General features: G+C 50.7%; 1 protein-coding gene across 12 annotated transcripts in view; it reads left to right on the plus strand.

Annotated features, from left to right (window-relative positions):
* EHMT1 (euchromatic histone lysine methyltransferase 1) overlaps positions 1-25703 on the plus strand; it is a 112314-nt gene that overhangs the window by 48965 nt on the left and 37646 nt on the right. For 8 of the 12 annotated variants that reach the window (XM_068657446.1, XM_068657449.1, XM_068657451.1 and 5 more), the window contains 6 exons: positions 2007-2094; positions 12700-13256; positions 15885-15926; positions 22390-22567; positions 23983-24119; positions 24995-25183. In XM_068657446.1, the coding sequence (XP_068513547.1) occupies positions 2007-2094; positions 12700-13256; positions 15885-15926; positions 22390-22567; positions 23983-24119; positions 24995-25183 (1191 nt within the window). The remainder of the gene's footprint in view (positions 1-2006; positions 2095-12699; positions 13257-15884; positions 15927-22389; positions 22568-23982; positions 24120-24994; positions 25184-25703) is intronic. The other 4 variants (XM_068657445.1, XM_068657452.1, XM_068657453.1 and 1 more) reach the window with 3 other exon arrangements.

The following is a 25703-nucleotide window of genomic DNA, read 5'->3' on the forward strand; positions in this document are numbered from 1 at the left end:
AGCAGCTTTTCTTCAGGCTTCGTGCTTTGAGCAGCAGCAGCGTCCCCGTGGAAGGGAGAGCGTGAGTCGGGTGTGGAGCGGGGCTGCTGGAAAAACCAAGATTCAGATGGATGCAAACGGCCTGCTGGGAATCCTGAGGCTTTCGGTAGGAGTCAGGCCAAGAGCAGGGATGCCCAGAGCTCTCTTTGTTGTAACAAAGGTCGGGGCGACCGGCTGCTCCCCGTGGGGTGAGCCGAGGCTCCATCTCTTTGGTCGGGGCCAGGTGCTCGTGCCCACGGGTGAGCTGCAGGTCTGAGCTGACAGCGCTGTGGCCTCACACAGCTCCTCACGTTGCTCTTGCAGCAGGGTAAGTCCAGCAGGGAAGTGGAGCTGTTCCCAGTTTCCAACCAGTCTGGGTGGAGGAGAGGAAGGATTTACTTGTCGGTGTTCGCAGCAATAACGCGGGTCAGGGGCTTAGCAAAGAACGGCTGACCTGTGCCCAGGTGTGAGGCTGTGCTTCCGTGGCCAGGTCTCGATGGAAGTTGTTGGAAGCAGGCTTTGTGCCAGGCTGTGCGAGCCTTGGGTTTTGTCTCTCTGCTAAAGCCTGAAGGCCGCGTGCTCCTTGCCCAAGCTCCTCCTGCTGTGTCTGTGTGCGGTGTTGGCCCCGGTGCCGGCCGCCCACAGCTTCCTGCTCATGAGAGGAGCAATCCCTTGGGGTGCCAGCTCCGTGCACCCCTTGGGTGTCCTGAGGTCCCATCCAGGGCTCTTGCAGCCCGTCCTGGGATCCCCTTGGTGAAGAGCCCGCGCTGCAGCACGGCCAGCCCCTGAGCTCACCTGCTGGCTCCTGCTGCCACCCCAGGGCCCGTCCCCCTGGTAGCTCCAAGCCCAAATGGTGCTGGGGAAGGGCTCACCCGGCGATGGTTTGGAGGCTGCTAGGCCTTCGTGCGTATTTCTTATCTCCTGCTTGCTTTGCGGGAGATGGGCAGGCTCCTTGTTTTGCTTTTTTTTTCCCCTTTATCACTCAGCGTGCTTTAAACCTTTTGATTTGCATGGCTGCAGGCACCATCTGCTCTCTGCGTCGCCCTACGACAGTTGGCCTGACCGGGGCTTATTCTCCTCCTGCGCTGCTCGCAGCGAGCCCTTCGCGGCCTCGCCCGGCCCCGGGGCTGGCATTGCGCCTTCCCTGGCTTGTCCACGGAAGCAGAGGGCTGTGGCAAAGGACCCCTTCTTGTCTGTTTTTTGTTTTGTTTTATTTATTATCTTTTCCTTTGTTTTGGTAGCTTTTTTTGTCTGGTGCACCCCCCCAAAAAAAAAGCCAAGAGGAGAGGTATTGGGGCTGCAAACCTGACCCAGCAACGTGATGCCAGGCACGTGAAAGGCGGAGGAGAGAGCAGGTGTTCCCTTTCTGCTCACAAATAAAAGGGGGAAAAAAAAGAAAAATCGCTTTCTATAGAATTAAAAGCTGAGCTCCTGACTTTAATAAACATGGATGTAGGAATGATGAGCTAGGTGTAGCTCGCTGGCGGCTGGCACTTTGCAAGTTAGGTGTGAACGAACCACAGAAAGCAGAGGCACAGAGGCGCACTTTGGCCTGTTGGTGGATAAATGGTGTGCAGGGAGAAATGCGGTCCTTCTGCCTCCTCCCACCCACGGCTGAAGCAGTCTGGGGGAGTGAGGGTCACTTCCTCGGGATGCCGTTTGTGACCTTTTCAATGTACAGCCACGCTGGGCTGGCTTCCCAGACCCTTTGCGTTCAGAACTGCCCGGCTGCCTCTTAACCAGGGACCCGAAGTCTCAGCCCCCGTGGGGCAGGCTGGGCTGTGCTGGGCCAGGCCTTGCAGCCCTTTATCTTTGACCTGCGCCTTGGCAGTTTCCTGGCAGCGTTATTTTGCAGAATGAGGTTTGCCCATGCTATAAACAGGATATGTCCATGACCGCCTGTTGGTTTGAATGCAGCGCGTGTATGAACACTGAGCTAAATCTCCAAATCTCTTTTTCTCCCCTGTCCCTTCTCTCCCCACCCTTAGCGAACTGTGCTGAATAAGGGAGAGACGAGGAAAGACGCCTGCATGAAGACTGAGCTGCTGAAAGACATCACCAACAACAAGGAGGAAGGTGAGCACCTGCCTCGGCTGGGGGCCAGACCTCAGCCTGGCTCCTGGGGTCGGCACATGGCGAGCTGGGAGCGAGAGCTGGGGCTTGGAGATGTGCTCTGTGCCCCAGGAGTCTCGGACGTGCTCTCATGAAAAGAGTGGCTCTGTTCTCCTCCTGTGTTACCCTGAGCAGGGCTTTTCCCCAGCGGATGCAGATTCGCTTTGCAGTCCATCCATCCCCACCCACCTACAGACTTATATCTGATTTTCACTTCTGCTTTGGTGTGGCTGTGAAACGCAAAGGAGGCTTGAGTTACTTTGAACCTCCTCTGTGTGGCTGGTTTTAACTGAACTCTGAGCCACACCATGACCTAGCCCTTCTCCTCTCTGGTAACGTTAACGTTCTGTTTTCCTTTGAGTTTCTCTGTTGCTCCAGAGGCACCAGTCGCTGCAGGATGGCTGGTGGGGGCAGACTCTCTGCACCTCGTGCCCTTAAGGGTTGCTTCGTGTTTTCTGCATTGTCTCTGCTTGCTTTTACTTTGCAGGCTGCAGTGCCTGTGTTAGTTTGATGAAGTCTTTCCTATGTGGCTGTGTGTGAGAGGCACACACACAAATCTGAGGGCTTAATAAATGTCAATGGGATTAGGGAGAAAAGAAACACACAACCCTTTATCTTTTTTCCCCCGTTTTCATGGCTCTGTTATTCCTTGAGTATCTACTTCTCATTGATCTGCAGGGATTTGGTGTTATTTTTGTTCTCCTCTCTGTAAGAGAACACTGGAATAGCACTGGACCGATCCCATCCAAATACCCAGTTTTAGCTAGAAACAAATTTTTATACTTAATTTGGACCTGTATGAGTACAGCATTGCCTTTTCTGTTCTCTTCTGTCCAGCATAATTTTTTGTCAAGTTGCTCTGGTTAGAAAGTAAAGCCCAGAACAAGCAAAATATTGAATGCTCTGTCAGATGTGGCCACGGTGCTTGCATATTAACTGGGAGCACGTGAGAGCTGCTGCTGGTGCCAGCCACGTGTGGGGCTCTGACCTGGGAAGACCAGAAATGAAGTCTGAGGTGTCGGTGTGGGGTTGCATTGCTCTGGCCAGAGACTCGAGCTTTGATCCCCTGCCTTGCTTGGCTCAGGAGCATCATGCGAGTTTATTTAGGTCTAGGGTGATCTCAAGGTAAGTGTCAAGAGTCTAGGGAGGTGAAAAAGCAGGATGAGGGTTGGAATAGAGAAACTTTATGCCTTGTATGTCTTGACTGATTTTGACTAAAAGCAAATGACTGTGTGTGAAAAAGAAGCTGAGAACCCTCCCTGTGCAGGAGCAGTCTTGAGAGCTGACAAGGTGCTCGACTTTCAGGCACTTCAGGGTGCTGCACAGTTCTGTTACCAGGGCAGAAAGGGTCCTAAATTCTAAACTGCATAGTTTCCATTCTTGTGGTAACATTCAGATTTGTCCTTTTTCTTCCCAAACATACCACATGTGTAAAAGACAATGGTTTGCTTGGTCACTGCTGTATGCATTGTTCTTAGCTGACCTTCGTTAACCAGCTGTGATCATCAGAGGGGTTCAGTTAGTTAACGGTCCTAAAGCCTGCTAATAACAGCGTTCAGTATTTGCATAGGAATTTACATTTCTGAGTGTGATGTGAACATGAAGTCATTACAGCAGACTTGCGCGTTGGAATGAAACGTTTTCTTTGAGCCCAGTTTCCTACCTGCTGGATGGAAGCAGCTGGTGGAGATGGGCAGTATGGGCTGGTCGAGCACCCTGCTGCCTGAGATTTGTCTTCTAAACTTCTCTCTCTAGAGAGGAGGATGCCTGGAACTGGGCAGCCACACAAGGCCACTGGTGCTTCTGGGTCCTGGCTGAGCAGGTCAATTTTTGTTTGGTAGGAACTCCTGCCTGTAACACAAAGCTAGATCTGTCCTGGGTTTTGTTCCCTTTGGGAAAATTCCCTTGGCAGGTTATCTGTGGGTATGGAATCTGAGATCTGAAACTTCCGGAGGCTGGAACTTGGCAGATCCAAAGGCTGACTAAAGGTGATGGTTGGGTTAAATATTTAGCGTGAATTGCTTTGTTTAACCCTCTTTTTACTCTCCCTTGACTCAGAACGGTGCTGATACTGAGGTTGGTATCAGATCCCCATTCGAGCTGTGGCAGCATGTGCCTCAGCTCTGCTGCTGCCCCACCAAATGTATTTTTGTGTGTTACACATCTCCATGCAAACTTCTGTTCTCTCTGTGCCAGGGAACTCAGCTTGCAACGTTAAATGAGGTTCAGCAGCCTGCCCCACAAGCAAGGCACGTTGGCCCTGCTGCCTGCAGCTGCCAGCCCGAACCCTTCGGTGACTTTGTGGCTCTGAGCTGCTGTCTGGCACCGCCACTGTCCCTGAGGCTCTTCTCTTGCAGGAAAGGCTCCAAGGCTTGTGCAGCAATAGCTGAACTGCCCAGTTTGCAGTCAGGCGTTGTGAGGCCCTGTGCCCTCTATCTGGGCCACCCTTGGCGTGCCAGCCTGCCTTTTGGGATGTGGCTGCATGGGAACGAGCCCTCGGGGGGTGCTCAGGGAACAGCCTGGAGGTCGGGGCTCCAGGGGGGAACTGGAGCTGGGAGCAGTCATCGTGTTTCCTTCTTTGTTCCTCGAGGGAAAGGTATTGCAGCAATGCGCCGCTGCTGTCAGCTGGCACGTCCTCTGCTAGCCTCATCCTGGCACCGATGAAGAGAAGTAATTGAACTATAAATTTAACATACATCTGTAGGAATGAGATCTTCAGGTGTTCTTGGTGCTTTAATTTCTGATTCTGGGATTGATTCCCAGCCTGTGTAAAGCTCGGGTTAAGCTGCTCATTAGGCTTAATGTCTCCTTCTGTGTAAAATTGCTCAATGCGGATAGGAAAAAAAGCTGTGGATGAGACTGCGTTTTGTCATCCGTGGGGAAACGCAGTTCGGTTTTATGTGTGGGTAAAAGTTTAGGTATCTCTTCCCCTCTGACAGGGAAAAGGGGCAGGGAGTTGGCAGAGATGAGCAGGAACGGTTTTATTAGACTGTGTTGGATGTAGTCTGACTCAGAAACTAGTTAAAGAGAGGTTTCCTGAAAGAACTGCGAGGGATTTCAGTTCTCCTAAAGTCTGTAGCTCCCAACTCTATGGTGTGTCTTGCTTGAGTTCTCAAGGCCAACTGCTCCTTCTATTCCTCAGCCCCAGAGGTGGGAAGCCCCACGCCAGCCGCAGCCAGGCGAGCAGGGAGGGAGGGCAGCCGGTAACGAAGTTCTCCATTACGCTCAGCCTTTCCCAGACTTCACCCGAGGCAGCTGCTTACAAGAGCAGCGGTGCTGGATGAGACGTGCACAGTCACTTTGCTCTCAAATAAACTTAAAACTGCTTTTAGAGAGCATCAGGGTTTTAAATTCCTGGAGGGGCCTTTTTTCTTTCTTCTTTTTTTTTTTTTTTTTTTCTCCTCTCCCTTTTACTGCAGATAGGAAGCTGCCGAGGGTGAGGAACGTGCTGCTCTCCACTGAGCCTCTGCAACCTCTGCATTCCCAGGTGGAGAGATGGCTGCTGTAAAAGGAGGAAAAGAATAATCTCCTTGCCTTGACCTGCTCAGCACTGGGATTCCCTGCTGAGACCGGCAGCCAGGAGAGCAGATAAAACAAAACGATGCTCATTAGACACTCGAGGTGCTCACCCAAGCCCTGACAGCCCGTCAGGTGCTCGCCGTGCTCGGGTTTGCAGCCGCAGGGAGTGGGAGCACTGCGATCACCGGGCATGGCCGGGTTGGGGCCTCATGGCCCCATATGACACTTTGAACCACATCCCAGAGCAAAGGAACAAATTAATTTCATGCAGGACATGAAACAGCTTTCAGTCCACCAGTGTTCATGGGTGGCTCATCGGCAAGAAGCTGAATCGCATTTATTTAACCCGTGTAAGCTCAGTATGGAGCATATAACAGCAGAAGACATTTTTTTTGCTGTTGTTTTTCCCTGTTTTGGCTATTGGTAGGTCGTGCAGGAGATGGGAGGCGGGCTCCCACAGGTGCCTGTGTACTCCAGGACAGTAGGAGGGGGGGCACTTGCATCATGGAAATACAGAGCCAAGCTCTCAGATGGGTGTCATCTGCCTGCACAGATGTAAACAGGGGAAAAAAACCACTAGACCATCAATAGCTCACTCCAGGGAGGAACTTTGGCCTGAAACTTATAATTCTCTTCATTTCTTGGCTTCAAAACACTCAGCTTTTTGGCTTGACTGATAGAGGTGGGGTTTTCCTTTCAAATGGAGCAGAGGATCTCAATCTCCCATTTCTTACTGGTCTGTACTGTTTCAGCTCGCATCTCTTCGGCAACCTTTTTATTTCAGCTGGGCTTTTCTCTGCTTCACAATTTCATTTCACTTTGAGAAGGAAGGGGTGGGAGGAACTGCAGCCCAAGGAGCAAGCAGGTGTGTGTCTCGCTTTTGAAAGTTTTTTCCAGCAGGACAGTTGGATATCGGATAATGCCCGTGCTATCTGTGGTGTTTTAAAGATGACCTGCAAGTGCTTAGGATACAAATCTGTGAAATGTGTGTATTATAAATATAAATGTTTGCAGTACTCACCTGTCACCTACTCACTGTCACCTACTGCAGTTCAAAATCATGAGTTTTCGTTTAAGTCCTGCCCGTGCTTCGCTCAGCATGGCACTGCCCCTGCGGCACCTGAAGGCCGCCCTGCCCTTGTTCCACTGTGAGCACACAAGAAGCACTTTGGAAACACCTCACAGGATGTGAGCAGCCATGTGTCTCGCCTCCACCAGTGCTCAGTACCAAGATGCTCAGGAAAATGTGTTAAAGTTCCAGATCAGATAATTTTGCATTCACTTGTAGGATCTTTTTTCTTTTCCCCTCAAACCTAGCAATGACTGCAGTTTGGCTTGGAGTACTGCTCATAACACTTGCATATTTTTCCTGTTTTGTCTCACTGAGCAGAGATACGAGTTTAAAAAAACATATTTAAGACTTTTTTTTTTTTTTTTTGGAGGGTTCTGAGGTTACTACAGAGCTCTGAGCTGGTCACCTGGCTGCTTGCACAGGGGAAGTTCCTGGTGGGTACCGGTTCCCTGCTGTACCTGCAGTGGTGATTTGGATCCCTCCAGCTGCCGGTGGCCGAGCATCTGTCCTGCTGGGCTCGAGGGCAGGCTCTGGCACCGGCCGGGGCTGGGGCAGGGCAGGAGCCAAGCCTGGCTCTGCCAGATGGACGGATGGCAGGCAAAGGCAGCAGAGAGGAGCCTGGGCTGGGATTTCAGAGATGGGTTTCGTTTTGCCTAATTCAGGTATTTTTATTTTACCGTTCTAATTCTGAACCAGTCCACCTCATTTCTGCTTACACGTGGTAGACGCATCCAGGCGGTGATTTACCCAAAGACAGATGTCTGCAGTTCAGTCAGCCCGTGCTAGCTGAGCTTTCTGCTCTCTGTTGGTGGCAATGGTGGCTTAGTGGCACCCCAGCCTTTCAGACATTTTAGACATCTCAGTTTAGATGAAATGTCCTCAGCCTATCTGTCTTAGCCTCTCCTCTCCTTTCTCAAGATTCTGCTCTCTCCATCGCAGTTTTAATTTAATTTTGAGCAGCTGTGTTTGATATTGAGAAGAAAGCTTCAGACTGGAGCTGCTGCAAAGGGTCTGTGTGAGCCCGTGGAGGTGGGAGGCTGTGAACTCCTCGTTGCTCTCAATGAGCTGGTAATTCAGAGCGCCCATTTAAATATATTACTGATTATTCTTTGCTTGTGGAATTGCAGGGGTCATATATCTGCATACTTCTCTAAGCCTTGAATTCCTTCTGTTACTAAAACGTAGCCAACTCCTAGAAGGTGCACAGTGACTGAACCTGGCTTCAGCTTGGTGTCAACTGCTGACACCTCGCAGGTGGACACGTCAACAAACAGTTTGGCCTCTGGAGATGTTACCAGTCCCACACCTTGCTGATTTAAAATGAATTGGGGATGCTTGTACTGGGGTGCAGGAGGCATTGGAGACAATGTGACTGGCTTTTACTGCTGAATATGGCGTGGGGCCTGCATAAGGCATCTCTGGAGGTACCAGGATGCTTCTGGAAAGGGAGGTTACACATCTGGGGAAATGGGCTGTGTCTTTCTATCTTTCATTTTTGGTTAAAGAACAAAGAGGGAGTTGGAGAGAGAGGAGAATACAGATGAAATGTAGTCTTGGTCTGCTTAGAACAAAATGAGTGTTGTCAAGCTGTAAAGTTTTAGAGAATTAATCGATTTTAGGTTTTTATTCACTTGCATTCCCAGCATGAGCAGAAAAGGCTTCAGCTGAAGCCTTCATTTCAAGAAAAACTTGTGATTGACCCATGGAACTCATTGCCATGAGGTATATTTGACAACAAGATTTTAGCAGGTTTGCAATTAAACCTTTTTTTTGGAAAATGAGAAAAGGGGAGATGAAAAGGTCTCGTAAGGAGCGAGCATTTCTTTGGCTGCGTGGTGCTGTTGAAGAGCTCCTGCAGGCTTTTATCCAGCGTTTATCCCATCTGAGATTCCTGCTCTCTGTAGTTCATGTTCCCATCCCCTTCTGTAGGCCCCAGTTCAGCAGAAATGTAAATACAAGCTGCGTTGTGTCTGCTCGGCAGCCTGCAGACATGCGCTGCTGGAGGCGCGTGCCCAAGACTTGCTGGCCGTGGTCAGACGTGTGAACATGCCTGAGGAGCTGCTCTGGCTGTGTGATCTGACTGGGTTACCACGTATTAATTAGCAATGTGGCTCCTGACGAGCCGGTTGTTAGTGGGGGCGGCTGTAGGCCGAGGTGAGGCCCTGGGTTGATTTGAACTGGTGGGCTCACCGAGCTGGGCACCAGGCGCGCTCAGTTTGTAGGAAACAGCCTTGTCCTGAAGTAACCAGCTCATAAAATTATTGCAGTGCTGCCAGAACGGGGAGCAGGAGGAAGGGTTCGACCTTCCCCAGCCCAGCAGCAGCAGCACAGCCCTCCCCGCGGCCTGAGGCCTGGGGTAGCTTTAGGGGTGGTGGAATTTCACAGCTTTGTTTTGTCGAGTTTCTAGTAACGCAGATTTGGAGGTGTGGTGTCTGTAGAGATTTATGGCACTGCCACAGTCAGTCAGATTGTGTTTTGGACACTTAATAAGAGTGTGAGGGGTAAGCTGTATGTGGGATTTTAATTTTAGCCTCATGGATTTTTCATAAAGTCCGTGACGCTTTCAGGGGTAATGCAGTTATTCTTTTCCCTAGGGCAGTGCTCTAATTCACCTTGTTTTGGTTGCCTTCCTGGCAGGTAGAGCAATTTTAGCACTCTGCTTATTCAGTTTATCTAATGCTCAGCCACTGAAGTTATTTGACTGTTCTGGTGGGAGTGCACAGCCTTTGAATCAACAAATACCGAAGGCCTCACTCAGCCAGGTGCCTGCTGCTGAGTGCTAGAAACCTTCAGCTGTGATTAGGGAGCCCATTTTTTGCTTTGTTTTGGTGCTGACTTTGCTGAAAGGATTGTTTAAATGGCACTAGCGTGGTCTTCTAAAGACGCTTGATGAAGGATGAGAAATAAAAGTTGAAAGAGTAAGTGCACAGCTGCCCAAGATTTCTCAAACAGACAAATAACAGTGAAAGAACACCTAGTAGCACTTCACCTTCTCCTAATCAGAGTCGTCCCTACCCAAAGCAAACCCTTGTGCGTCTTATCAGAGCTTTCAGTACACAGAAAGTGGTCTGGGAGCCGGGAGATGGCAGCAGACAGGGCTGCTGACTTGGAGTCGTGCTTGGAGAGCCACTAAAATCCTGCCTCCGAGGGGTTGTGCCCCTGCTCTCTGCAGAGCTCACCCAGCTCTGCCTCGCAGCCTGGCTGGGTTTGGTGGGGAATGGTCTGCGTAGCACAAGTGTCCCCTCAGCACACATTGCCCATGTTAAACCTCAGGAGGAGCTACCAGACATTGTCAGGTTTTGAAGAGACCTTACAGTAAGATGTTTACTGACCAAAACAAGGGGCAGAGTTTTACAAGGCAGGGTTGAGAATGTCTCCACATAAGCTGTGGTGAGGGTGAGGGTGGGCAGGTCAAGGACTGAAGGTCTTGGAGCCCCACCTGGGCCAGCTCTGAGCGCCTGGCTGCAGTTCGGTGTTGGCTGTGCTTTGAGCTGGAGGTTGGATCGGGTGGTCCGAGTGTATTGACCGAGTCAAGACGTTGAATCTGATGTTGGAAATGTTTGTCTTCAAGTCCCAGATGAGCACCTAAAAGCAGGTTTGGGGACTAATATAGTAGTTTCAGGTACTAGAATGCATTGGTTTTAGAGGTGACATCTGTGAGTGCTGTTTGTACAGGAATTGGTATCAAAACAGATCTTTGAGGTCAACCCAAGAGTAAGAAAATGGACTGAATGGATGCATTTAAAAGGGAAAAGTGGAAGCAGCGGTGCAGTGCTGCTACTCTCGACTCCCCCAGCCCTGCTGGTGTTTGCCTTGAGCTGCCCGTGCACTCAGCAAAGTCTGGCACAGTGTGGCTTCGAACCAGGAGCCTGAAAATGTTGGGTTTGACATCCCAAGATCCAGAATCTGGGCTCCTCTTCACAGAATCACAGAATCGTCTTGGTTGGAAGAAACCTCCAAGATCACTGAGTCCAACCTCTGACCTAACACTAACCAATCCTCCACTAAACCATATCCCTAAGCTCTACATCTAAACGTCTTTTAAAGACCTCCAGGGATGGTGACCCCACCACCTCCCTGGGCAGCCTGTTCCAGTGCCTAACAACCCTTTCGGTAAAGAAGTTCTTCCCTAATATCCAACCTAAACATCCCCTGGTGCAACTTTAGCCCATTCCCCCTCATCCTGTCACCAGGCATATGGGAGAACAGACCAACCCCCACCTCACTACAGCCTCCTTTAAGGTATCTGTAGAGAGCGATAAGGTCGCCCCTGAGCCTCCTCTTCTCCAGGCTGAACAAGCCCAGCTCCCTCAGCCACTCCTCGTAGGACTTGTTCTCCAGACCCCTCACCAGCTTCGTCGCCCTTCTCTGGACCCGCTCAAGCACCTCGATGTCCTTCTTGTAGCGAGGGGCCCAAAACTGAACACAGTACTCGAGGTGCGGCCTCACCAGAGCCAAGTACAGGGGGACGATCACCTCCCTAGCCCTGCTGGTCACACTGTTTCTGATACAAGCCAGGATGCTGTTGGCTTCTTGGCCACCTGAGCACACTGCTGGCTCATATTCAGCCGACTGTCCACCATCACTCCCAGGTCCTTCTCTGCCAGGCAGCTCTCCAACCATTCCTCTCCCAGCCTGTAGCTCTGCTTGGGTTTGTTGTGCCCCAGGTGCAGGACCCGGCACTTGGCCTTGTTGAACCTCACACAGTTGGCCTCAGCCAATCGGTCCAGCAATGGTCTTCATGCTGTAGCCTTACATAAGGTATCTGCCAGATCAGCAGAGACGTACAGGATATTGGCCTCCATGTTTGGGCTTCAAGAGCAGCGTGGAGCGAGGTGCTGATACCAGCTTGCTGGTCTGGCTTGCAGAGCTGGCCTTCGGTTTGGCTTCTGGGCTCTGCTATGGGCTAAAATAACTTCGATTCGAGCTGGCTGTAAATCAGTCCTGCCTGCTCTGACAGCCCGCCTGGACAAAGCTCTAGCCGGTGGTACTTCTGGTGCTTTTCATAACTGTCTGGCCTCTGGAAGGAAAACAATACGAGGAATCCCTAACAGCAGGTTGATTTAATCATTTTACTGAACGTGCCAGTGAATTGTTATCATCCCTGGTTGCCTGGGGAGCTGCTAGTTTGTCATGCTGGAAACCTTTCTGCAAGTACATGGTGTTCGTACTTGGATTCTGTCAGCTCGGGCCTGAAATCTGGTGGGACAAAAGTATTGGAGGGGGAGCATGGGAATATTTGGAAGGGAGAAAAAAGCCTCTTTGCGTGGACACTCCTGTTTTATCTGTGAGCGAGCTTTTAATCTGCAAAGATCTTGCTACATTTTAATCATGTAATTGTTTTAGGCTAGAATTACATTTAACGTGCTTCACCCCTGTGTTTAATCTGGCTGTTGCCTCTGAAATGACACTGGGAATCCTGCTCCTGGGCTGCTGCTTCCTGTGAAAGAGTGGTTTTGTGTGGGCAATGCCCGCAGAGCTGTGTCTGCGAGGGAGTTATTCCTTGTGGCCCCTGAGCTGTGCCGGTGCCCAGAAGCATCCCCGACCAGCTCCACCAGAAACCCTCCTTGTGTCAGTCTGGTGCTGTGAAGAGCTTTGCCAGGGATGTGAGCGCAAGATCGGGCGCTGTTTTGTTTGACGTGTGAGGTGTTGACATACGGTCCAATAAATGGAGTTATTAGGAAAGCTAAAGATAATATTTACCTTGAAAAATCCATAGTTGGGAATAGATGGCCACATCGGCAGCTGAGGCAAGTCAGATTGAGTGCACTGCTTTCAGCTGAGCTGCCCCACTTTTCCCCAGCTGAGGATCCAGCCCAGCCAGTCAGGTAGGTAAGTAGGCAGCCTGGATGGCTGTATGTAGCAGGTGGTGTTTTGGGGAGATGTTTCCTCTCTGTTAGCCACTCTGAGTGTGTTTCGATGACCCTTGTGACCCTTTTCTTTCTCCTCCCTTCTCCTTACCCTCCCTCTTTCTCCAGGGTTCAATGCCATGGCTGCAGATGAAAGTGCTACAGAAAAGCAAGTGGGGGAACCAAAAATGGCTGTAGACGGTGAAACCAACGGTTCCTGTGAGCACAGCGAAGCTGGTAGCCACCCAAACCCAGCAAAAAACACTCAGGACAATACGAAAGTGAGCCAGCAGGACTCTAGTACTAAATTAAATAGGATAGCAGAAAATGGCATTTCTGAACGAGACGGTGAGACTGGGAAGCAAAACCATATGAAAGCTAATGACTTCACACAGACTTCTGTAACGGGGAGCAATGGATATATTCTAACCAAGCAGATGGCACAGGAGCAGCCTCTAAGGACTACCAGCACCTTTGCTTCTCTCACCGGCCATGCTGCAAAAACCCTTCCAGGAGGAGCAAGCAAAGGGAGAACTGTGGGCACCTTTTCTCAGATGCAAGCCACGATGCCAGCCAAGCTTGGGGAGGGCAGTAAGGACATGGATGCTAAAAAAGCCACCGCTGCTAACACTGAAGTCAAGGTCCACAGAGCACGGAAGACAATGCCTAAACCCACCCCGAGCCTGGTAATGTATACGCCCAGAAGTCAGCGCCGCTGCTGCGATCGGTCTTGGCTTTCTCTTGAGTGCGTGCGAGGGACACCTTGCTGCATGGGAGCGCGTGTAATGCCGAGGTGTCCCACTGAGCGGATTGATTTTTATTCTTTTTATTTTTCTATTTTTATTTTTCCTCTTCCTGCAGAGAGACAGAGGTGTTAAAGTAGTCACATGGCCACAATCAGCTCTCTTCCCCATTGTGTTGCTAAATATATAATTGATCAATTACCTTCTCCAACAGATCTATGAGAGACACTAAATGGCCTTTCTCTCTTGGCTGTGTTGCTCATCAGCCGTTTGCTGAAATCCAGAGCTGCTTGTGAAGCAAATTAGATTTTTTATAAGTTTGACCCAAAGGAAATTAAGCATAGTGTGTTAACTAGAGGCTTCTCCTAAGCTTGGAAGCTGTCAAGAAGCTGATATGCGAGGCAACTTGATTGCATTGCTTATCATTAAAGTAGTAAACCAGATGATGTTTCCTCCCTCTGTGTGTGTTGCCTACAGTAACGCACCTTGTTCAGAAACCTTCCCTCCAGAATCCTTGGGGGTGGATTTACCATCACTTAACAAAAGAGACATCTGTCTGTTGTTTAGGAGGCAAAAGGAGATTTGAAGTCACCTGGTGCCTGCAAGTAACAACAGGGCTGAGCATAAATGGGCCTTTCTTTGTCGTAAACATTGGCCAAGTTGTTCTTTTCTTTTTGCCAAAGCTAGGGAGGTAGGGAATAGGTGCTGGGAACAAGCAGATCTCTACTGAGAGCACTTGGTCTCCAGCCCTGTGACACTTTATATTTAGCTACGATGAGCTAGATCCTTCCATCATGCTGTGTCTAACGATGGAGAGAGACCATCCTGTACCTAGGTCAAGGAGAGGATTGCTGCGAGCCCTTCTTGGCAACCTGAGTGACACCCAGAAATAAATGGGAAGCTGCTGCAGCTCTGTAAAAGCGGCTGTAACAGATTGCTGTTAGCTACCAGCATCTTGTGGACAAGCAAAAGGCAAATTAGCCTCAGATGTCACCCACATGTTGCAGCATGGCAGTAGTAGGATGTAAAGGTCTCAGGAGCTGTGAATCACTGTGGTCTGGAGCAGGGGAAGGGGGAACAATAACAACAAAAAAAAGGTTGGTGGCACCTAGCCAGGCACAGATGGAGAAAGGTGCCCTCGGCTGCCGCACCACCTGGGACTCCGGAAGCAGGTGGGAGTCCAAAGAGCACATCGAGCCTGCAGACCTCGTGGGCACGCAGCCTCGAGAGCAGGGCAGAAACCACGCCTGCCATGATTTCCCAACCATTCTCCCAAACCACTGATTTCCCCTCTGACTTCCCCTGATTGCATTTCAATTCTCTCGCTCTCGCACCCCTGCTGTGTTTTTTGGCTAGCAGCTGGGGAGGCCTCGAAGCAGCACAGGCAGCCCGTTGAAAGTCCTGCGTGAGGCTTCCTCATCCGAACAAGGCTTTGCAACTGAAATGGCCTCGCAGCTTTCCTCCAGCAGCCTGTTGTGCACTTAAATGAGGCAGGGCAAACCCCCAGACCCTGGTGGAATTTGACAGGGAGAGATCTCTTGGGGCTGAGCAATTGAAAAAGGCAATTCCCTTCTAAAAGACGACAGCTAGGTTAGGAAGGAGTGTTTTCATCATTCATATTTTATGATACATCAAAAGAATATTTTTATGCAACCCCTTGGGCTTTAAGGCCTCTCTCTAGGTTGCGTGCAGCTCTGGTGAGTGTTTGCATCACTCCGTTACATGAGGTGCTGTGGTTGTGGTGTTGATCGCTATTTGCTCACACAGTACCAGCGGCTTCAAAAGCCAAAGCCTGCAGTTGTTCGGCCGCTATAACAAGCACAGAGCCCGTCCTCTGCGGCTCCAGCCATTTGCCTTGGGGTTAAAATAGGGAAAGAAACAAAACTCAGGAGGAGGTGGTGAGAAGAGGCTGTTCACAGGTTTCCTACTCAAGCCTCTGCATCTGAACCCACCGGTCTCCAAGATTTGATCTCATTTCTGCAAGACAATAAGGCAGCTGCTTTGTTCAGCCTTCCCGATAATTAGTACCTAATTTTCCCCTCGTTGTCTTTTGAATTTACATATTATTTTCTTTTGAGTAGCAGAGTCCTTCCTCATTGTCATTTTTCTGTCCCGATTACTTCTTTGTGGAGCAGCTTACAAGAGGCTCATCAGCACGGCACTGCAATAACTTTCCATGCACCAGCCCCCACATTCACACCTTTTCCCCTTCAAAAACTCTATGAGAGCAGGTGGGTGCATTGTAAGTTGTGGAACTCACCCAGAATTTCATGTTGCAGGACACATGAGTTTTCTTTGTTAATTTTTGAGAGCGTTGCTCTTTTCTTGGTAGACTACTGCAGACGTGCTGCCTGAGAGAAGGAGAGGAGGGAAAAGGTATTTTATTGCCTGCAAGGCATAAACATTTGTTCCCCCTGGTTCATGTAGAAACCCACTGGGGCCAAAAAATTGCTTTCTTCCAACCTGATAGCTGCCAGGGGACCTCAGTAGCCTTTTCTGCACATGCAGATTGGTCTTTGAAAGGAAGCAAGTAATTTTCTCACGAATTTAACCAGCTTTTTCTCTGTTTAGGATTTGCTTCCTGAATTGGGATCGAAGCTGAATTTGAAACAGGTGACAATTTTAATTGATGTTGTCGCATGTTAAGGGGGTTTTAGAACAGAGATCAGAAGAGAATTGGCTTTGCCCTGTGCTGAGCAGTTGGTGCACTAGCACAAACTGCACCTTTGGACGAATTTCTTCCATTCCTTCTTAATCCATTTACAACTCTGTTAAGAAAGCAAAAGTTTCCAGGATGAGGCAGCAGACTGAAAGGGAAGTGTGCGTGTGTGTCCTGAGCTTTGCGGAGGCCCCTCCTGCTCAGAAACCCCAGTTGCTGCATTTAACTTCACTGGGATGTGTCTGGGAGGAGCGAATAAAGGATCAAGGCGGTGAACGCATCCTGTAGTTCTCTCTTGAGACAGGAGGAGCAGCTGAGTTGGGAATCCCAGGTTCTGTTCCCAGTCGTTACGCGGTGACCACGAGGCCGTAGCCAGAGGTGCTTCTCTGGTGGTATTTCTCCTGTGCTGTGTGGAGAACCAGGTCAGGGGGACTGAGCTCTCAGACAAAATAGTGAAATTAATTCCTCCATTGGTTTCACATGAGCCCAGGACGTGGGTACCAGTTCAACTGGGGGCCTAAGGAGGAGCACGGAGCAGAAGCTGCTGGGCTTATGTGGGCATTTCTGCTGTCTGCCACGACGTGGCTGATCCCGGGGCCAGTCGGCTGCTTGCTCCCTGCATGCACACGGGTGTTGCTGTCACTGTAAGGCCTGGTTTTCTGTGTCTGTGCCCAGCAGTGCGGTGCTGACGTGGGCTGTGGGCTGCCAGCAGGGCTCCTGGCCTCAGAACTTCTTCTCTTCATCTCTCGGGGCCGTGCAGGTGGCAGCTGGAGGTTTGCAGGCATCTGGGGCTGCTCAGCAGGCTCCAAGCCTCTAAACAAAGGGCAGGTCCTAAGTGAGATGGTGTTGGGGTATTGTCTCCTTGAGAGATGATAAAAAAAAAATAAGAAAAAGAAGAGAAAAGAGGCATAGTGAAATAACCTGTCTGTCTTTGAAGAGCTGCTGTTGGCCCTTCTGGACCTGGAGGGAGCTCCCATGGAAGGTCCTCTCCTGGTGCCCAGGGCTGTGTGGATGGGCTGGAGGAGGGAGGTCCAGGAGTGTGAGCCCGGCTGTGGTCAGATGTCCCGGGCAGGGAATCTTTCAGCAGTGAAGAGGCCGGAGGCTGCCGCTGGCGTAGGGCTTCTTCCCGAGATGGGTTCCTGCGGGAAGCCAGGCAGTGACTTAGTGCTGGGCAGTGCTTGCACCTCGTATTCAGCTGGATGTGCTGGTGCTGTGCCTGCTCTGCTGGCTGGCGGTGGCTGCCTGCTGCTGCCCACAGCCCACGGCAATAACCGTCCCCTTCCCAGGTCCCCAGCAGCCCTATTTTTGTCAGCAGACTGGCTATCGAAACCGCTCCGAGCTGCCCCGTGGTGTTCTGACCGTCGAGTCTGTGTCCCCTGGCCCAGCGGCATCCACACCTCTGCACAGCACCTGCCCATTGAAGTATTCATTAAATTAGGGAAAAAAGCAGGTTGTGTAGCTTGGTTTGCAAACATCTATGCAGAAGCAGGGCTTGCCTGGCAGCCCGAACCGGAGTGATGTTCGGCACATGGTGACCGTGCACAGATCGGTGCCATCGCAGTCAAGTCACAGCAGGGTCGTGCTTCCAGAGGGTGCGTGCTCAACCTGAAGGTGAAAGGGCGTTGAGGGGTGGATCTGTTGTGCATTTTGGCTGATCAAAACTTTCGGTGCTCCACGGCGATGCTTAGGCAGTCGTCAGGACTCCCAGCAGCGGCTGTAAGACCCTGCAACTCTGCAGCACCAGCGCAGGGAACGGGAGGCAGCGCTGCCACAGCTCTTCCAGGCGCTGCCATCTGCTCGTGATGCATTTTTTATTATCAGACCGGTGTTTCTTGCTTAAATATCGTTCCCCGGTTGTTACAGCCCCTGGGACGCTGGTGCTGTGCAGAGTTCAAAGCAGCGCGTGGGTGCGCGGCGCGTTCCCCTCCGCTGATGGATGAGGAGACGCTCGCACCGTGACAGCTGCCTCGCTGCCCGGTGGCGCTGGGTGCACTCCTGCAGCTCTTCGGTTTGTCAGCAAGCTCGTGCCGAGCTGGAGATGAAAGCCCTGACGAGAGGGGAAATTCGACAGCTCACACGGGCACGCAGGGGCCGGGGCTGGGTGCTGAGCGTGAGCGGCAGCCCGGGGAGCGCCGGTGGCTCTGCAGCAGCACGTGGATGTGTGCCCAGAACAGCTCCTCCTCGCTCGCTGCTCACTCGCTTCGAAAGAGCTGCTAATTGCGGGGCTGTGGGAAGAATGCCGCGTGCGGTCTGTCGAAGCAACGCGGGCTTTAATTAGGAAGGTTTTGTTTGTTCTCGATTTTTTTTTTGCTTCTGGGGAAGACAAAGCAGGATATTCCGTCTTTGCCATTTTTAGTAACTTCTCCCTGCTGCTGGAGGGGATTTCTGCGCCAGTAATAGAAACGTGGTTGATCACATTACAATGTAGAAATCACTCGGATATGATTTTCATCAACACACAAAATGATGTGTTCTTGTCCCAGTTGAAGCAGTTTTCTTGACTGTTTTTCTCACAGTGGTGTCAAATGTATTTGTGGTCCCCGTTTTTTTTTTTTCCTGTTTCCAGACACAAACATCTCTGGAAACATTGCCCTGGGCCCTGGGATTGCTGCTGTTGTTTCTCGCCTATTCCTTGCACTGCTCAGCATGAAATAGCGACTTCACAGCCTGTTGCACGGGATCGGCTGATGCCATGTGAGGAGCTGCAAGAAACACAGGCAGTAGCAACGCACCCGGTTTCTTCCCTTCTCGTTTTTGGTCCTTTCTTGGCTGCCTGTGGCACGCACGTGTGGTGCCTCGGGCAGCGTGGGGACCGCAGGGCTCCAGCTGTGTCCTGGGGCTGCCCTCGCACGGGGCAGCTCACCGTGCTCTGAGCTGTAGCTGAAAGCAGAACTCTGCTTGCCTGTTAAAAAATTCAGTGAAATTGGGAAAAAAAAAAAAGAAAAACACCGCAGCTGTGTTGGGCAGGGATAACAGAATGGAATAAGTTTAGTGCCAGCAATCGTGTTTCTTGCCTGGAGTTCGGCTGTCTGCAGTGGAACCCACGCGGGGGTTAGGTGAAGGCACCTCTGCTCTCGAGTGCTCGTTGGTTTGAGTGAAAGCAGCTGATCTTCATCCAGTTTCTGAGCATAGTGGTTCATTTTGCTGAAAATGCTTCCGAAAGGGTGCACACCTGTGTTGGTGCTCTCAGCAGGTCAGGCGGTGCCCAGCAGCCCCTGGAAGCCAGGCGTTGCTTTGCTGCTGCTGCAGGCTGTGGGGCGGCCAGCCGGGCGTTATCCACCCTTAACAGGGAGGCACGAAGAGGAGGAGCCAGGACCTTCAGCAGTCGAAGCAGGAACACGTTAGGATTTGTCGTGGCAAACTGGATGAGGAGATGCTGACTGTGATCAGCTCCGTGGGGCTTACTGAAGTGCTCTTTGCAGCCCCTGTGTTTGTACTTTGCTGGCCTAAGCCTCACTCTCACCTCCTCTGCCAGGCTGGGGAAAGGTAAGAGAAGCTCTAAGCCAAGAGGCAAGAGTTGGCTTGGGTGTCTTCTGCCTTCGCCTCTTTTCTTTGCACCTTCCAGCTCTCCTGTGCTGCGAGGGGCCAGGGTGTAAACTGCTGGAGAAGGATACAGAACAAGGAAGGGCCCCGCTGAACCTGCTCTCCGCCAGCCTGATGTGGTTTAAGGAAGAAGAGATTTCCCAGCAGAGCAGCGCTAGATTAGCAAAGCTGCTTTTCTGGGAGTGTTTAAATCTGGAGCAGAGCAGTGTTAAGGGCTTGGTGGAAGAGACCGGGATGGACTGTACCTACAGGCTGGAGCTAGGGAAAAGAATAAAGTTGAGTCCACTGAACACTCATAATACTCGTACTGGAAGGTGAAAATGTAATGAGAACAGCAAAGATACAACTGTTCCACCTAGGGAAGAATGAAGAAAGATGGTGAGACAGCTGAGAATGAGCTGAGCATGAATGCATTCAAATCATTGCTGATCTTTTTTATTACAATCCTTAGATCTAGGATCTGTTTTATATCTGTATAAAATGTATATATAATGCATGTTTTACTGCTGGCCTGCCCAGCTTCCTGTGCTATCAGGCTTCCTGAGAGATCTGGTCACCTCTCTGCAGAAATTCTCCTTCTGTCGTGTTGCTGCATGTGGCTCCAAGTAATGATGCAGATCTCCCAAGGCTTAATTTGGTTTTTAGAACTGTTTTACCAGAATTGCCACGAAAAAGTCACATTGAACAGTTGTCACGCAGCCCTATTGAAGATGCGTAATTTATTTCCATATTCTAATTACAGGGAGAGAGAAAAACCCCAAGCTAATAACATGCTACTTTTTCATTTAAAATTTGCTTATGTTCTGCCAAGCAGTCTGGTGTGGTTTGGATGGGAATTCGTAATGTTTGGGAGTAACAGCAGGCTGCTGAGACCAGCTGCAAGAACCTGCACTGAAAGGACAAAGAGTGCGGCTCTTGTGTACGCTGCTTTAGCTGCAGGCAGCTCCGCATCAGATCTGCCTCTCCCAAGCTCATTTTTCTAATTTTAAGTTAAATTTGGAAAGCAGTGGACGTTCCGGGGGACTTGGGAATTCTCAGAATAATCCTGTATCCAGGAGTTAACGTTAACCTTTTGATCTATAAAGTAGGGACTTTGGAGAGGTATAAATAGTATTGTTGGGACTATTATTGGCACGCTGTGCCCAGCACTCCTGACGTACTTGTTGTAAGGGGTAGAACAACTGGGAGCAGTCTCGGGAGTGATCCAGTGGCCAGAAAATGATCCTGCAGGCACTTAACTTGCTCATTCTTTTAAACTTACTGAAGAGAAAGTTTAAAAAAAAAAATGTACATGATCATGGTGTGTAAGTGTCTTCTTGGAGTGAGAGTTTCTGATGAGGGTTTTTTAATTTAGTAGGAAAAGAATAATGCATTTAATTATTTGACAGGGAGAGCAATTAAGCACTGGGACAACATAGCAGAGGATAGGGTGGATCTCTCATCTCTGAAATCATTAATCCAAGCCTAGATGCCTTTCAAGAAAAGCCGTGGTAATTCAGCCAGAAGTTACGGGCTCGGTGCAGGAATCATTGGCAATTTGATGGCCTCTTTATTCAGGCCCTTTTGGATGATTGTTACGGCTCTGCTGCCTGTGAGCAATCCCTTGCTTGCTGCCAGCAGCGTGCATGTGGCAGAGCTGTGATTAGGATCATCAGTCGCTTCCCCGTTTGTTCACAAGGCCACACGTTATTGAAAGCGGTGTCTAGGAGTACCTGGACGAACCTGGACTATAAAAAGTGTTTGTACTGCTTGCTGCTTCTTCTCTTCCTTTTCTTTTGCCTGGCTTCCTCTTTCTGTTTTGGTATTTCGGCTGTTTCTTCAGGAGTCCCGTAGGAGAAGCGTTTTCCTGCAAGAGGAGCAGCGCTGCAGCATTGCCATCGCGGTGCCTGGCAGCTGCTAACGGGGCCCTGGGCTTTCTGGAGCACCTCTTCCAAACCTGCCTCCTGCTTGGGTGTGTGGGCAGACGGATGGAGGGGCATGGCTGTGGCTGGGACATCTCCTAAGTACAGAGGGCAAATACAGCGTGGCAAAGGGGTGGCAGCGCTTACCCCTGCCTGCTGTTGGTGCTTTGTTTGGGTGCAAGCTCAGATCAGGGTGTGCACGCTGCCTTGGGGCCTGGGAGCCTGCGGTGGTTTGGGGAATGGAAACAACGACAGAATCCTCTCGAGCCTTGCCAGCTCTCCGCAGGAGCTTGTAACCTGCTCTGCGTTTTGTGTTGCAACAGCCAGAGCGGCCCTGCCCCAGCCAGCTTCCCGAATTCAGGGTAAGCTTGGGCAGGTCCTGGCTAGGGCAGTGGCAGTGGTGTTGATGGACGTGCCGTGTCAGGCCAGTCCTTCCCTGCCCCTATTTCCCCGTGTGCTCGGCTGGCGGCTGTGAGCCTGCTGGTGTCACCGAGGCTTTGTTGTGCTGGGTGGTGGCCAGAAGGACGGGTCCCATCCCGTGCTGCCCGCTCCCCTAAGTCATCTCTGCAAGGCTGGGATCTGGGCACCGGCTGCAATGTGCAGCCACACTCCGGATGTGTTTTGGGGAACGGGCATCGTCGATGTATTTGTTCATTTGCTCCAGAGCCAACCAAACGCCCGTGTAAACTGCCTGGTGCTTGGCATCCCCTGCGCTGTGCAGGGAGCTGCCGAAGGATGCAGTCCTTCACCTGCCCAGGGAACAGCTTCACCACGCGAAGGAGTAGCGGGCTGGGGGTGTTTTGCAGTCTTTAGGCAAAGTAACGTTTGCTAGAGGAGGGGCCGAGTGCTTCTGCTTTGAGTGTGTGCTACTGTGGTCAAATGCAGGTGATGATGCTAGAAAGAAGGGAATTAACTTTGTCCTCTTCATTTCTTTTAGCGCAGAGGCTCAATGTAATTTAATTTTGTTTTTCAGCATGCAAGTAAAGACCCCAAAGATGGGAGAGACAGCAGAGATCAAAAAGAATCTAAGGAGGAAGGCAACAAAAATGTCCTGGAGTTTGGGAAGCCGTTGCCCTTGCCCTCTCTCCCGGGCCTTCACCAGTCACTACCTCAGAACCAGAGCTATGTGGCCACCACGAAGTCGCAGACGGGTAAAAAGGACAGAGTTAAAATCCCCGGCAGCACCCACCTCCCAGACGTGTGTGTGTGTGTATGAGTGCGTGGGCTGAGGCAGGTTAGCAAGGACTGACAGCCCTGTGAGTCCTTCTCAGTGCTGAATAGCCTTGAGGATTTCCTTGCCCGCTGGCACCAGTAGGGCTGTAGCTGGGGGCCGTATTTTAACAGATGCCTTTCATCTGTCCACCTCTGTGCAACTGGCCCGGGCACTGCATGATGCTGCTGTCCTCTGGACTCCATGGAGTTGCCCGTGGTGTTGCACACGCGGGGTTTATTCTTGCAGACCCCTGTTGAAGTAGTCTCAGAAGTGAAGCTGACTCCCTGGGGAGCGCTGTGCTGTCCTTCTTGGGACCCGGCCACCAGGTGCAGGTTTGTGGAGGGCTGGGACAGAAGGCAGCAGCAGCTCTGATCAAGTCGCTGAGCGTCAGGTTGGTGGGTGAGCTCACCAGGGTCCGGCACCTTGTGCTTCTGCCCCCCGTAGGGAGGTTGTTGGGCTGTGACAGGTACCACCAGGGATCACCGCTGCTGAAACCTCCGTGCGATGCTCTGCAGCTGCTTCTGAGGGACTTTGTCAATGCGAGAGCTGCTCCCCGTGAGGTACACGAGTGTAAATAACATGCTTTGGGTTAGCGGAAAGTTTTTGAAAGGATTCTTCATAGCTTTTGGTAAAACTTCATCACAGTGAGAGATGAAGAAATGTTTGCGAGGAACAGCCTGTACGGCTGCTGGTGCCGAAGCTGGCTGGTTCCTGCTGTCTGCTGTTAAAAGAGCCTGTGCTGGGCGTGCTTCTGATGTGCATCCACCAAAGACAGCAGCAGGCGGACAGGAGCCGTGGCTGGCTTCATTAGAAGGCCAGGAGGGAGACTCAGCAAATTAAGACCCGATCAAAGCAGCGAAAGGAATCAAACAAACTTCCATGGCAGGTGTGAAACGAGGTTAAACGGCAAACAGCTCTTTATTTAAGATTCCTTTTCCCTCTGTGTTCTTTAGTTATTATTTGATCACTTTTGTTGTAAGGCAGTATTATTAGCCTTGCAGTGTCTATTTGAGCAAGTTGGATTCTATTCAGCCTCCTACGGCATCAGCAACACTGCCAAACGCAGGCTAATTTAAGGATTTGATGTTATGTGTGGTGATGTAGGGGCCAGAAGGAACACGGAGAGGATACTCAGAATTTGGGTGAGTTTGCAGCACTGGCAAAAAGCTCTTTGTGTGTTTGCACGTATGCGTGTGTCATCATTTAGTTGAATTGTAAACAAATTAGTTGGAGTGGGAAGCCTTTTCTCTCAGATCATGCCCTCAAATATGGTTTCCCACATTACAGCCTCCACTCTCTACCCCTTCTTTTCATTTCTGAACGAACTTTGGGTTTATTTTGCTTTTTTTGCAGCTGCTGCAGTATCTCGGAAGAAAAAACGGAGAATGGGAACCTATAGCCTGGTTCCCAAGAAAAAGACCAAAGTGTTAAAACAGAGAACAATGATTGAGATGTTTAAGAGCATAACTCATTCCTCTGCGGGTGCCAAGGTGAGGGGTGCGCTGAGCCTTCTGGGCACTTGTCCTGGCCCCTTGTCCTGGCACACCAACCCCATGGGGAGGTGTGGGAACATGCTGGCTCGTTGCCGCCAGCATCTTCTGTTCTGAGTCTGCATCTCTCTGGTGACAGCATCCTGCTCGCAGCAGCCTCGCTGCTTTGAAAATGGCTTTTTGAGGGTGGCTGTTGAGATACCAGCTCTTAAACATTTCCAGTGAACGTTTCCTTTCTGTCCTGTGAGTGCTGTGGAACTGGAGTTTTCAAGCCTACGCTGTGCGGTAACCTTTTTGTTTTGGAGTCCTCAAGGTTGCTGTCTAGCGTTGCTTGAGGCTGGAAGGCAAAACAAGCAGTTACTTAAAAACAGACCTTAGCCTAGGATTCCCTCCTGATCAGCTTCTGCTCTTGCTGCAGTTTGGGCCCTGAAGTTTTGGTCTTTGAGCACTACGCTTTCATGGAGCGGAGTAAAAATTCCTCACTCTGGTTTAACGTCCCTTCGCATTCCCTAGAAACCTTCTTTGCGCCCTTGGTATTCCACGGTGGAGCTGCCCTTCCACGTTTAAATCAGGCTGCGTGGGCTGGCCGAAAGCTCCTGACCAGCAGCCCTCCCTGTAACGCCTCGTGCAGCCACATGAGGCTGGGATGACTCCTCGTGGTGTCTCGTTCCCCAGATTGACAGGGTTAGGTGGCACACGGCAGGCGCTGGGGCTGGCTTTGCTGGCAGCGTTTAAGAGCTCTGGAGGGACATAAAGCCAGCTTTCCCCTGGCAGCTGTAAGCCTTCTAACACAGAGGCGGTCTGGGATGGGTTCAGCTGCTCTGTGCTATGAATTGATGTTGTCTTTGTGGCTCATGTGCTTGGACAACTTCCAGAGTGAAAAGGACCTAGGTGATGTCAGCCCTCATGTGAATGGGGAAAGCATAGATGTAGACTCTGAAGAGGAAGACTCTGATGAGTTAGAAGAGGAGGATGATCACGGAGCAGAACAGGCAGCTGCATTTCCTGCAGATGATAACAGGACCTCTAAAGACAGCGCGTCTGACGCAGACAATGCCAGAAAGGTATTCACATGCCCCGTGCAGGACTTAGAGCGGGACGGGACACTGCTTACACCCCTGGGATAGGAGTGGCGTCAGTTGAGGCAATTTCTAGGATTTTCTAGTCTGCAAGGTGGCAGAAAGCACAGCGGTGGAAGTGAGGCTTTTGATGACCACTTCCTGCTCCCTCTTTCCCCCGTGAGTCTCCTCACCCGCCCTCCTGTTTCAGCCTTGCTTTGTAATGCTCTGTGGTCTAGTGCATGTGCAGGACCCCACGACGTTTAGTTATGTTCCTCACCAAACCAGTAAGAGATGTCTTCCTACCCTTGCTTGTTACAGGCTGGTAAAGCACTAAAATTAGTTCAGTTAACTTCTCCCAAATCACGCTGCGTAGTGTAGGTACGAGGCTGTTTCTGGATAATCAGAGAAATTGAGATTTGGTTCGAAAGCTTTCTTCTGGAGTTGAATGTTTTTTGTTTTGTTTTTTTTTTTTTTTCTCTTGTACCATCCTGATGGGTGAACCATGATGTGCATTAACGGCCTT

The sequence above is a fragment of the Anas acuta genome, chromosome 20 (assembly GCF_963932015.1).
Source record: "Anas acuta chromosome 20, bAnaAcu1.1, whole genome shotgun sequence".
Lineage (NCBI taxonomy): Eukaryota > Metazoa > Chordata > Aves > Anseriformes > Anatidae > Anas > Anas acuta.